Source organism: Opisthocomus hoazin, chromosome 5, assembly GCF_030867145.1.
Source record: "Opisthocomus hoazin isolate bOpiHoa1 chromosome 5, bOpiHoa1.hap1, whole genome shotgun sequence".
In the NCBI taxonomy this organism is placed as follows: Eukaryota; Metazoa; Chordata; class Aves; order Opisthocomiformes; family Opisthocomidae; genus Opisthocomus; species Opisthocomus hoazin.
This window is the reverse complement of record NC_134418.1, coordinates 12840383-12853431: the sequence shown is the minus strand read 5'-3', so window position 1 is coordinate 12853431 and position 13049 is coordinate 12840383. Positions and strand designations below refer to the sequence as shown.

Here is a 13049-nt window from a genome sequence, read left to right as displayed (position 1 = left end):
ATATAGTAAGATCTGAGTCTTGGCTGGTGTGTGAGTGGTACCAAAACATGATCTCTAAATAAAATAAGCACACATTTTTTGTTAAGATGTTTTGAAAATGATAATACAAAGCAGCAGGAAAATATAGGAAACACGTTCATGTTTAAAATGTACTGAGACACAATACATGGGGCTACTCTAATGACTTTTTTTTTTCCTCAATGAAGTTATATTTTTGAATACTCACCAGGAAAACTAAATAAATATGCTTACAGGAAGGGATTGTGTTACAGGCCTATTATTTATCTTTTACCAAATGATTGTAGCTGATACCCCCCAAGTCAGTCACCTGGTGGTACAAAAGCCAAATCAGCATGTGGGATGATTTTCTCCATCTGCTTTGTTTTCTCCAAGAGGAGGAGTGGTTCAGGGACATGCATGTGTATTTCTATACTATGTGCATGTATGGAAGCTGGTATTTAGAGCAGACTCAGTGCCTCTCCATGAGGAAAGTCTAAAAGCAGGAATCTGTCCACTAAAAGGTTGACTGCTGTGCCAGTAATGTGTGCAAGTCATCACATCTTAACTTGCATGTAAAACAACTTCCAAAAATGTGATGCAATAGAGTCCTTAGGTGCCTGAAGCCAAAATAGCCTGAAAAGGATTGCTGCCTTTGTGCTTAAGTAGAGAGCTGGACTTGTTTTCAATTTGCACTCAATTAATACTAAAGATCCCAAAACCAAAGCAAGATTCTTCAGCTTGCTTTGTGTGCAAGTCCCTTTCCATTACTGCTTATTATCTCAGTTACTGAGTATTCTGGTATCCTTGCTCTGGGGAGGATGGATGCTGCCTTTTATGTAGCCTTTTTCTGCTAACGTGGCATATGTTGATTTCAGAATAACAAGATAGTGGAGCTGCATTTATTTACAAAATTCACTTCACAGGCATTCAGTTCTGCACTGTTACTAATATTTAACTTGCAATTAGAATTTATTTCTATGATAAGTGCAATTTAACTCAAATTTAATATGTAGCAGCTATCAAATGCACTGTTGGGTTTGTGTGCCACATGCTGACAAAGGTAGCAGAGTAGTATTGCCAGGAAAAGGGAGACCATAACACTATGTGCCCAGGTCCTTATATTCCCTCTTCAGTATCTGCCACTGGCTGGCTCAAAACCAGGGTACCCAAAAGACAAAGCATGGTCTCAAAATATAGCCTTTCCTATCTTCTACTAAGAGGCCTTAACAAGATCTTTTTTCAGTTGCTAATATTTATGATTTTTCTTTTTACCACGTAACCAAGATTTTCTTTTTCTCTTTCCCCATTCCTTGTTTGCTTTTCAGGTTGCCCAGGATGCTGCTCTTCACACAGGAGATGCAAATTTAGGAATGGAATTGTTTGAAGCTGCCGGAGACATATTTTTCAACGGTACTTGGGAAAAGGAGAAAGCAGTGACTTTCTACAGGGTTTGTGCAGTTTTTTCTACTGCATTGATACTTATGTACCCTCCCATGACAGCAGGTGTTCTGCAAATGCTGGACCAAAAGCTGATCCTCTCAGCAGACAGTTTATAACCTATTGCAGTTGAGTACTTTGTCATGACATTAACAGATATCACCTGTTGCAACTCCTCTTCTGGGTGTAAGATATGCCATATACAAAGAGCAAAATAAAACCAGAGGTTGCTTGATAGGATGTAAATGGAAGCCGGTCAGTGCATATCATGGAGTTCAGCTGTACTTAAACTGTTGTTATGCGTTTCAGGACAGGGCTCTTCCACTTGCTGTTAAGACCGGCAACAAAAACACCGAACTCAGATTGTGTAATAAACTGGTGGAATTGCTGATGAATCTGAAGGTTTATGAGGAAAGTCTGGAATATGCAAGAGTATCTCTTATGCTCAGTGTAAGTTTAGGTAAGACCAGTTTCAATTACAGCTGAATATTAGTGATACCTCCAAAATAAGGCAGAATTCTAAAAGGCTTGCTTTCTTTTAATTCAGTTAGATTTCTTGCCGGGATTTCATAATATTATTATTCCTGTTTCTGCTTCCATTCAAGAATGAACAACTTCACTGCTGTCTCTTCTAACTCCAAGATCATATGGAAAACCTTTGGTAGAGCACAGAATTAAACCTGGGATTCCAAGTCCAAATTCGGTGTTCTTCTCACAGCTAAGCTGTAAAACTAATGAATAATATTGTTCCAAGAGGCTTTTGAGTGTCATATATTTCTTTCAGATTTGCTCATAGCCTTGCTGGTGAACTGACCTTGGAAAATGTAGTCAAAGACAATAGGGCTAGTTTCCAAAATGACTGTTCTTCGAACTTGAGAGCTGTTCAGCTGGTTAAGAACCCTATTACTCCTCCATACATGCACACACAGGTCACTTTCATCAGTCTGAAAATCATCTTTGTCATAATTTTTGATGTAAAGTATGTACTGAGAGGGGCAAGGAAGTCTTTAATCCCATTAGCTACTGTACTTTCAAAATACTCTATTTGTATTCTTTTTAAGTATGCACAGGGTGTGTATATCTGTACATGAATGAGAGATATGAATGTAGTTATTTCTTGAGAACCCCAGACACTGTCAAATCCTACACTGGGAAATTCAGGAATTCTGTGATATATTTCTTAAAGGACAGGGTTTGGCCATGTATCTTTTGAGCAAAATTAGTTTTATTCAATAAAAGATCAGCAAATACCATATAGAATTAAACCAAAAAATAGAATAGAATTTGAAAGAAATTCTTTGCTCTGAGGGTGGTGAGGCCCTGGCACAGGTTGCCTGGAGAAGCTGTGGCTGCCCCCTCCCTGGCAGTGTTCAAGGCCAGGCTGGATGGGGTTCTGAGCAACCTGGTCTAGTGGAAGGTGTCCCTGCCCATGGCAGGGGGTTTGGAACTAGATGATCTATAAAGGTCCCTTCCAACCCAAAACATTCTATGATTCTATAGGTGTATTCTGATTTGAGAAAAATTGACTACTTTGTCTCTTTGGTTTTGTCCTGACTTAATATATTATCTCATTAGGAAATCGGCTCAATGAACGAATAGCTTACCATCGTCTGGCTGCCATCCATCATCATTTGGGTCACTGTGAACTAGCAGAACACTTTTATTTAAAGGCTTTGTCCCTCTGCTCTTCTCCCCTGGAGTTTGAGGAGGAAACACTGTATTATGTCAAGGTGTACTTGATCTTAGGAGACATTATATTCTATGATCTTAAGGTAAGAAATACCAAAAACTGCTGTAGAAAATTGTTCCATTGAATAATATTTCATAATATCAGATTTTACCATATTCTGGTTTTACGCATTTAGAATGTAAATAATAAAGTGGAAAAACCTACTGAAGGTCAGAATCTATATGATTCTCATTTGATACCTAATAAACTGAGCTTGGATCTCCTCTTACACCGCTTGTACTGTAGAGGGGTACTATCTTTCTGTCTCTTATTTCAGGATCCCTTTGACGCGGCAGGCTATTACCATTTGGCACTTGCTGCTGCCATGGACCTGGGCAATAAAAAAGCTCAACTGAAGATTTACACAAGACTTGCAGTAATCTACCATAACTTCCTTGTGGATCGGGAAATGTCTCTCTTCTTCTATCAAAAGGCAAGAACCTTTGCAACAGAGCTGAACATTAGGAGAATAAATCTAGCTCCTGATCAGTGTCATAAGAGTTCATATGCATCTTTGGAAAAAGCAGTCTAACAGCTACAGAAATACCTAGAGAAATAGTGCACTGGCTTGGTAGGAGGGATGCAGAATGCATTCAATGTCTTGTTATGCATGTGCTGTAAGCTGGAGCTCAGCATCGCAGACTAAATTACCAGTTTATGTGACAGTGAACTACATTTTATTGTTTCCAAGATAGTCTTGTACTTGTTTAAGGATCAGCCTGTGAACTAAAACCAAAACCCAACAGTTTTTTTTTAATAATACATTTTTCTTTGCTATCTGTTTCTGCCTAGCTGTATACTGGAGAATTATCAGTGCATATGTGCAATGAAAAAGACTTAAAGTGTTATAGAGAACAAACACTCCATAGAAATTGTGGCTTGCTTTGCATGACCTAGTTCTTGTATGACCTAGCTCTGTTGTATTTACTTGATGTCAGAAAAATATTTGCCCAAGCATGTTAGGTGGGTTATTTGACAATTGGTTTGATGCAGTTCCCCAGACATGGCCCCTCATTTCCTATCAAATTCATCCACTGCAGTATTTACAGGCACTAGTTGAGATTTATGTTCTAATTCCTAAAAAACACTTATGTTCATGTTGTAGTAACTAACTGGTTTCTAGAACTGAAGTATCTGTAAGTTGTAGTTTTGTGGATTTCAGTGGTCATGTTATTTCAAAGACAAATTATCTGGGTGTTTTTTTTCAACTGACCCTTTTCAGAACAGTCTATTGTCTGCAGTGCCTTCTTACAGCATTTCCTACTGTCTTATATGTACCTACATTATGTTCAGAAAAATGTACTACTTTAGTTGCAAAAACTCTAGATTGTTAATTTTGATAGTTCTAAATCTGTGCCTCAAAACATTTTCATACCAAAGCTATGGTAGAAATTACATATTAGATCATGCTGTATATTTTGAGAAGGAATGTCAATGTCTTAAAGAGTCTGATAATCTTGTAATTAAATATTCAGATACATTTTGAAATGATGCCTTTTCATTCTCTGTAACAACTTCATAGAGAAACTGCTAGCTTATTTTTGAGGCATTACAAAGAATGGAAGTATGGAAGTGTCTATGGAAGATGCACGTGCAGTCTCAGGAACCAACTAGAGGTTGTTGGCTACTTATATTTTATTTGCTTATACCGTCAAACCTGGACAAAGGTGCAAAAAAACAACTTTTTTCTGGTCTGTGTAGCTATGTACTCTCATTGTTTTGGTTCTTTGCCTAAGAATATTTCTTTTCCTATAAATCTATCATTCACAGCACACTCTGAACACTTTCTAGATACACATTCAGGTATCACAAGGTATCTTGTGAATTCTTCATTAGTTTTTTTTTGACTTCTTCACTCCAGGGAGTGAGCATACTTATATATAATCTAGATAGACTGACACTTTCGATACTCTCCAGGGAGGTGGAAAGTGCATCTTCTTCCACAGTGAGTGCTGTAAGCACTAGTCTATGTAACAGATAGTTGCCACTATCAAGAATTACATTGAAGAGATTTAACTTAGGTAGACAAGGTAACTCTCTACAGTCTTGCACTTGGCTCAAAGGTCTGGAAAGTGAAGTGGGGCTTTAGCTATATACATTCGAGCTTAAACACTTTGTATTTGCTAATTCTAGTAGGCTCCTTGCACAATAAACTTTTTTCGTTTGTTTTTCTCTTCTGACACTGTAAAGAGAACTTCAGTGCTTATGTGTTTTCAATTTGATACTGAGGGTTAGATGGCTAAAAATAATGAACATGATAGAGCCTTGCTTGTAAATATGCAGAATCTTTAAATATGTCAGCACTTTGCTTTTAAAAAATAAAAAAGCTTTATGTTGGGTAGTGAATCAGACCTCCGATGTCTTGATTGCAGAAATGTGTGTACTGCTCAAAGCAATTCTGCACTCAATTTTTTTGGACACTCACAATCAGACTTGAACTAAGCATTAAAGTTGAAAGTTTTACTGTCTGGGTGTCTTAGGAACTTACTTTGAAGACTTAGATTCAGACTGGTCTTATATTGTCCCACTAAACATGGGAAATTAATTAACCTATATCTTCCTCTTTGTCTTGACCTGAAAACTCAACAAGAGTCCTGTATGATCTCTGCAGAGCTCAGAAAATTGTCGATGTTGCTCTCTGTTAATTAAGTTGCTTTTCAGTGCTTGGCAGTCTATTTTTCATTTCACTTGGCTTTCAGACTAGATAAATCTGTAACTTCTCTCCAGTTCCGATTGCTGTAATCACGGGCAGTTGCTTTGTATTCTGAAAAGGGAAGCTGCAGTTCCGAATCTGGAATTCAGTTCTGCTGATTAGACCTATCTTCTTTCTTGCTACTTAGTCTTATTGTCCTGATTCCAAAGAGTTTTTGCTTTCACAGAAATGCAGACCTTTATTATTAATTCACTATTTAATGTTAAATTGTACTTGCGCAGTGTATAGCACACTGAATTTCTTGGGCATTCCCTTCAAGCCAGCTGAGCAGCATACAAAAATGTATCCGGCTTTTGAAAAGGCAGTACCTGAACTCTCTGTCCTTGCTCTGATGACACAGGAATTCTATATTTTCCTATTCAGTGTGGCTAAAGTGATTCATAGGCATGGGATTTCAAAGAACTACATTCCTATTAGATATACAAATACCACTTCTTAGGTTTTTAGAAACTGCTTCAAAACCTGTTAGACCTTTAAATATATCTTTTTTTTTTTTTCCACAGGAAGTACAACATTATTTTAAGATTCTGTGATAACAAATATGATGCACTTGGACGCCAAATTTGGAATTTACAAATTCTGTGAGGAACTGAATATAGACTGAAGGGTTTTGCTGTGAAGTTCTGTTCCCTTTGATAAGGAGTGGTAGGATTCATCTTCTCTTTGGGAGACACCTGTCAGATGGCCCTACTCTCTTTAGCACCAGAGAATGGTCAACTGTCTGCAGTGTAGAATTCCACAGGGTGCATGAGATGAATCTTACCTGGTGTGCTTCCTGGTGTAAGTCTTTATAAACAGAAGTCTGATTATTTGAGAAATTATAAAACTTTTTTCCCCACAGCTGTTATGTAAGTGATCGATTTTGGCTAGGGAACTGGTAGAACATTCTTCTAGTTTAATGAAGCAAAAAGGCAGAAGAGCGTGAAGTCTAGATGGGTGTCAAAAGCATAACAGTGCAGAGTCTGGTTGTTAGAAAAGACAGTGAGAGATGGGATGTTTGAATGATAAATGAAAAAAAGACATAGGAAGAATATCTAGATTCAGAGGGCTTCTACCGAGAACTAGTTATATAGCTCGTCAGTAGCAAAAATTTGATAATCTTAATGAACCAAAAAATCCCTGCTGAGCTGTTAAAAGCTCTGCAGGCACTGACACACTGTAGATATTTCTGCTTGATTTGAAATCACAAGATTATGCTTCCAGGAAGGCATGAACTGGTGCCTGTGAGCAGCTACATCTCTAGAACCTTGTCAGATATAATGCCAGATACTTGTGGTGGCTTCTTATCCAGGAATGACATGTGTTGCCAAGTGTCAGCTCTCCATTTTTAAAAATGGGATTACAGAGAAGGAAATTGTAGTAATGCTGTTATAGTATGGAATATTTAATTACCGGAAAGGAGTGACGTCGACCCCCTTGCTTTCCTCACAGAATCACAGAATCACAGAATCACAGAATAGTAGGGGTTGGAAGGGACCTCTGTGGGTCATCTAGTCCAACCCCCCTGCCGAAGCAGGGTCACCTACAGCAGGCTGCACAGGACCTTGTCCAGGCGGGTCTTGAATATCTCCAGAGAAGGAGACTCCACAACCTCCCTGGGCAGCCTGTTCCAGTGCTCCGTCACCCTCAGAGGGAAGAAGTTCCTCCTCATGTTCAGACGGAACTTCCTGTGCCTCAGTTTGTGCCCATTACCCCTTGTCCTGTCACTGGGCACCACTGAAAAGAGCTTGGCCCCATCCTCCTGACACCCACCCTTCAGATATTTGTAGGCATTTATAAGGTCCCCTCGCAGCCTTCTCTTCTTCAGGCTGAACAAGCCCAGTTCCCTCAACCTCTCCTCGTAGTGGAGATGCTCCAGTCCCCTCACCATCCTTGTAGCCCTCCGCTGGACTCTCTCCAGTAGCTCTTCATCCTTCTTGAACTGGGGAGCCCAGAACTGGACACAGTACTCCAGATGAGGCCTCACCAGGGTAGTGTAGAGGGGAAGGAGAACCTCCCTTGTCCTGCTGGCCACACTCTTCTTGATGCACCCCAGGATCCCATTGGCCTTCTTGGCAGCCAGGGCACACTGCTGGCTCATGGTTAACCTGTCGTCCACCAGGACACCCAGGTCCCTCTCCGCAGAGCTGCTCTCCAGCGGGTCCACCCCAAGCCTGTACTGGTGCATGAGGTTGTTCCTCCCCAGGTGCAGGACCCTGCACTTGCCCTTGTTGAACCTCATCAGGTTCCTCTCTGCCCAGCTCTCCAGCCTATCCAGGTCACGCTGAATGGCAGCACAGCCTTCCGGTGTATCTACCACACCTCCCAGTTTGGTGTCGTCAGCAAACTTGCTGAGGGTACATTCTAACTCTTCATCCAGGTCGTTGATGAAGAAGTTAAACAAGACTGGGCCCAGTACTGACCCCTGAGGGACACCACTTGTCACCAGCCTCCAACTAGACTCAGCGCCCCTGATGACAACCCTCTGAGTTCTGCCATTCAGCCAGTTCTCTATCCACTTCCTCAGCCTATAGAAGCTCATGTTTCTGAAAAGGAAAATGCAGAGTATCCTACTCAGTAGGCTAGGGGCCTGTCCTCTCCATCGCTTGTGGTTAGATAAAAAGATATGCCAAACTCTGCATGCTCTCTGGGTGTGTGTAAAAGAGAGTGCAGCCCTGTCCTCCCATGGCTACGGCATTCACTTGGGAGTAAAGGATGGCTGGGCTCTGCCACCCACCCTCTGAAAGACTTGCCTTAATCACCTCTGAGTGAAATACAGTCTCCGGAGTAGAACCTGGCACACAGGATTCCTGGTCCTTGGGTATCCATTAGTCTCTTTTTTTCACTAGAGTAAAAGCTCCACCATTTTTGCTGCTTTGGCCGCCTCAGAGAAGTTAAGCCTGCTTCGTGTAGTTTTTTTCAGGGCCGAAGCCATTCAACCTGCAGGAGCGAGCTGCAGAGCTTGCCAGCCGGGAGAGCCGCGAGCCACGCGGTGGCACTCGCCAGCTTTGCATCGCTGGCCTCCAGGCCCCACGGTTAAGACAGACATGCCCCAATCCGAGCCAGCAGCACGCTGTTCCTCCATTGCCCTTCCATTCCAACGGCAATCTAATACCTCTTAAAATAACCCAAAACCTACTCAAAATACCCTTCAAAAATGATGACCTAGGTCCTAGCTAGGGCTTCGAGCCCCTTTACCACGGTAAGAGAAACACAGATCTTCCCCAGGCAAGCTTCCGTGTGCTCTGTCGCAAAGGAAATACGCTCCAAGAAAGCAACAGAGCACTTGCAGGGAGCAAAAAGAGTTCTTGATCAAAATTCTAAGCTACTTTGAAATGCCCGAAGTTCTGATAACTGACTTCTCCACAGAGAGCCTAGAGCAAGTTGGCTGCTCCGAGGCAGCACACAGCTTTATTTGGTAACAGAAAGGCTGGGGTGTAAATACTGCAGCACAGAAGCAGCCTAATAAATGAAGTTAGAGGCAGGCACACGTGATGAAAACTGTTGGTCTTAGTTTAAAGTGGTCAACTTTTGATAGCTACTTGTTTTGTCAAGAGAAATGCTATATGAATTGCTTTGTGTGAGCCTGGTGCTATAGTATTTTAGGCAGTGACATTAAATATACACAACTTGCAGAGCAAACCACTTTTTCTGAAAATGTGCTGAAGATACTAGCGGAGTGAGTGGCTGTTTTCCCATTTAATATAAATTGCCTGCCTGGTGTTATTGTCTGCTGATGCACCAAGGAAATGGTCCTCTAAACGTTTTGCTTCTAATGTTCTTCCGCCTTCATTCTGCCATTTCAGATAATGAAGGGAAGAAAAATCATGTTTCATTTCCCAGAGTATTTATCTCTACCTGTAACTTTAATCACTGAGTGTCAGGTTAAGTTGCCTTTGCAGTGCACTGACATGCTAAATGGATTGTATCTTTGCACGAAAAGGCAAACTAAACAAGATTATTCTGACTTACAGTATCGTAGAACTCGTATGCTGTTTAGATTCTGAATTACTTTAGAGAGTTATGTGCTGGGAAACTCTTGCAAATTTTCAGCAGGCGTTTTTCCTGATGTAGCAGATGTACAAAATCTGCTCAGAGTATCCTTTCTTTGCCAAGTCAAGAAAAGGGAATTTCAACATTGCACACAAAATATTTAATTTTTTTGGAAGTTGGAATGAGTGTGATAAGTGGAGCATTTTTGTTTTTCTAAAAATAACCTGGATACTTTCTTAATGTTTCCTTAAGTGTATCTATCACTACTGGCTGGTGTTAGATACTTGTGTTCTACCATTCAGGTCATAAACTACAGGAGAGAGAAACTTCTCAGGAGCCAATCCATACCCAAACTGGGGAAAGACTTTATCAAGAATTATGGACCTCTATTCACCTGCTTATATTTTGCTTAAAGCGCAGATACATTTCTGTGTGTCTCCCTTTTTTAATATGTGCCATAGTCATATGTTTGAGGCACAACACACCTGTTTCTTTCTCTCCCTTGAGAAGCAGATATAACACAGTACCAGTGCAACTGGGCACTTCTTGCAATATCAGAAAGCAACAGCATACGGGTATTAGGACATACAAGCAATGACATAAGAAGTGACTGAAAGTGACCTTGAATCAAAATATTGCCTCCTTTTTTGGAGTTCTTGTATGTTTTGGCCTTTGGTCTGGAATAATTGTGGGGTGTTTTTAGGAGAATTGGAGGCTTAGGTCTAGTGATGTACCAAACCCCCAAGTTAATTTCTGCATTTTTCCATAATCTCTCTTTAGCAATTCATATCCATTTAATAACATGCAGCAATTTCCAAATACAGCTACACTGTTATTGTTCAGTGGCAATGCAGCAAAGTAGCCACATTTGCTTGAAATTCAAATGTAAATTAATTACTTTTAGTCTACTTTCCATTTGGAGAGTATTATCAGCCTTGAACAACCTATTATTTATTAAGGCAATTTTATTCTCTATGCAGAATTGAACTACTGAGCATCACTGTAAAATGCTGTCAGGATGTTTTGTCTCATGTTTTCTAAGTTGATGTTAGTACTAGCTATGCAGAAGCATCCAAATTATCCAGAAACAGGGCAGTAAAATAAACATATCCCCTCTATCTATGAAACTGTTCCCTAGAAACTATTACTTTTTGAGTTTTTAATTCCTGGCACAATACTCTACTTAATTCTTTGGTAGATTAAAGTGATGTGCACTGCAATTTTCTTTAAATCCTGAAGCGGTGTCTCATATATGTCAAGAATTATATGGTATAAAGATTTAGTTACAATTCATGCATTCTTGTACTGATGAATTGAACTCAAGAGAAAACACTTGTAAATTGCTTGCTAAGTAACTTGAAAAGTGTTTTTCTTTTATGCTCTGCTGTAGGTCTGTCAATTATACACTGTATAAAAGTTCTTTTTTCTGTTCTTCCTGCATACCAGAGACAACAATAGTCTTACATGCAAACATACAGCTGAGTAAATATGTTGTTCACCATGAAGTAATGATAATTATGACTATAATATTATTCTTTCTTTATTATCCTAGATAGCAGTAATTCTTCCAGTTTCCCATTGTATTTTACTTATTGATAACTATAGGTTTCTTAAAATTTTGAAAGACTTGTAAATACAAGAATTTTCAAGAAAATCGAGGTGTTAGCAAGTATCTTAGCCTAAAAATCTGTCCTTTACTAACAGTTTTAGTTAATGTCTTTTTCTGACATTTTTTCTTCTTTCACAAATAAGTGGAGTTTTTGGGTCAAATCACTTTGTTAGATTATCTATTTCCTTTTTATGCCTACCAGTTGATCAATGTGTATAAATTTGGATTTGTGACTTTCTGGGTCATGGAACAGACGATGACACTTTCTTATTTAATCAGAGAAAAGTTGTCCTTATTGCAGCTTTTGCCAATTACATTTGTTTTATGGCTTTCCTTTTTTAGACACCATTTTTGCTTTGGCTTAGGTCTGCCAGGCTTTTCATCATCCTTGCTGGAACCTGGGTGTCTGCCACATACCAGTTAATGTTGGAAAAAAATCAATCCTATTTCTAAGAATGAGTCTAGAGAAAAGTGCACTAATTGGTCAATGTTTATTTTAAACCGAATAAAGTCTGATTACCTGTTCTCTGTGAAGCTTTAGTGACCAGGAATACTGATTTACCAGCAAAGTGAGGTTGCTTGAAGCATAGGCTTTCTCCTATCAAGAAGTATTCCTGTCATAAGCTTTTAAAAAATTGCAACTAAAAATTGCAAAATAGGAAAGATGTTTTGCTGCAATACCAAAATTCTATGCCTACTCAGTAAGCTTGAGCTACTTGCACCTTGTGGGGGTGAGCAGGCTCTGCTGTGTGTATGCTTCATGCTGTTACGAGGGGGAAGCAAGCCAACTTATGAGACTTCCAACAGAAAATAAGAGAATATCTTGGAGAAGTATAAACAAAGCTTATCCTCTGCTTGAAAGGAGGAAGAATCGGAAGGGAGCTATTTTTGAAGATGTTGCTGCATCACATCCAGTCTTCCATACTCACAGCAATCATATATTAGAAGGTTCAGAATTCTCTGTTGCTCTCTGTAAAAAAGCCCAAAACACATTCTTTTTAATTGGCAAGAGGTAAAACTTTATGCAGTGCACTGAACATGTTTCTCTATGGTTTTGGTCTTTGTAATGTGCAAATATCTGCAGTTTTTAAAGCTGAGGTTTAGTGCTTCTGAACTTTACTTTAAAATCTAGGTTGATCTTTTCTGAACTCTCTTCTATTTTTAAATGACTTTTGATAAACTAATCCTGTATTAAATATGCTGGATATAGTTTATAAGTTAGATTTAATATAAACTTAGATTGAGCATTTAGAAATACTTAGATTGCTGCCTTTGGACCTCCATGCTCACAAGTTAAGATTTTATTTTACTCAGTTGCTGAGACATGGAATTCTGATTTGGACAACATGCCACATTCTTAGTTCACGTGAATCAGCTAAGCTCCATTAAAATAACGCCCCAGATCTGGGTCAAATTAGAATATCAGATTTAGCTGAAGGTCTATATGTAACATGACATTCCCTTGCCACAGGAGACTAAAGCTAAGTGCTGAGGTGCTGCATAAAGGCCCAAGTTGAACGGGCTCCTGGAAATGGAGTGTGTACGTGGGCTGAGATCGAATCTTCCTCCCACTCGATAGCTGCTGAGCA

The 13049-nt window shown here is 39.6% G+C and overlaps 1 protein-coding gene across 2 annotated transcripts in view; it reads left to right on the top strand.

The window, feature by feature from the left end:
• The window catches only part of SH3TC1 (SH3 domain and tetratricopeptide repeats 1), a 34717-nt gene extending 29189 nt beyond the window's left edge, over window positions 1-5528 (top strand). For both annotated transcript variants that reach the window (XM_009936376.2, XM_075420438.1), the window contains 4 exons: window positions 1326-1448; window positions 1747-1897; window positions 3013-3209; window positions 3444-5528. In XM_009936376.2, coding sequence (XP_009934678.2) covers window positions 1326-1448; window positions 1747-1897; window positions 3013-3209; window positions 3444-3698 — 726 coding nt within the window. In that variant the 3' untranslated portion in view covers window positions 3699-5528. The remainder of the gene's footprint in view (window positions 1-1325; window positions 1449-1746; window positions 1898-3012; window positions 3210-3443) is intronic.
• Window positions 5529-13049: the final 7521 nt, after the last annotated feature.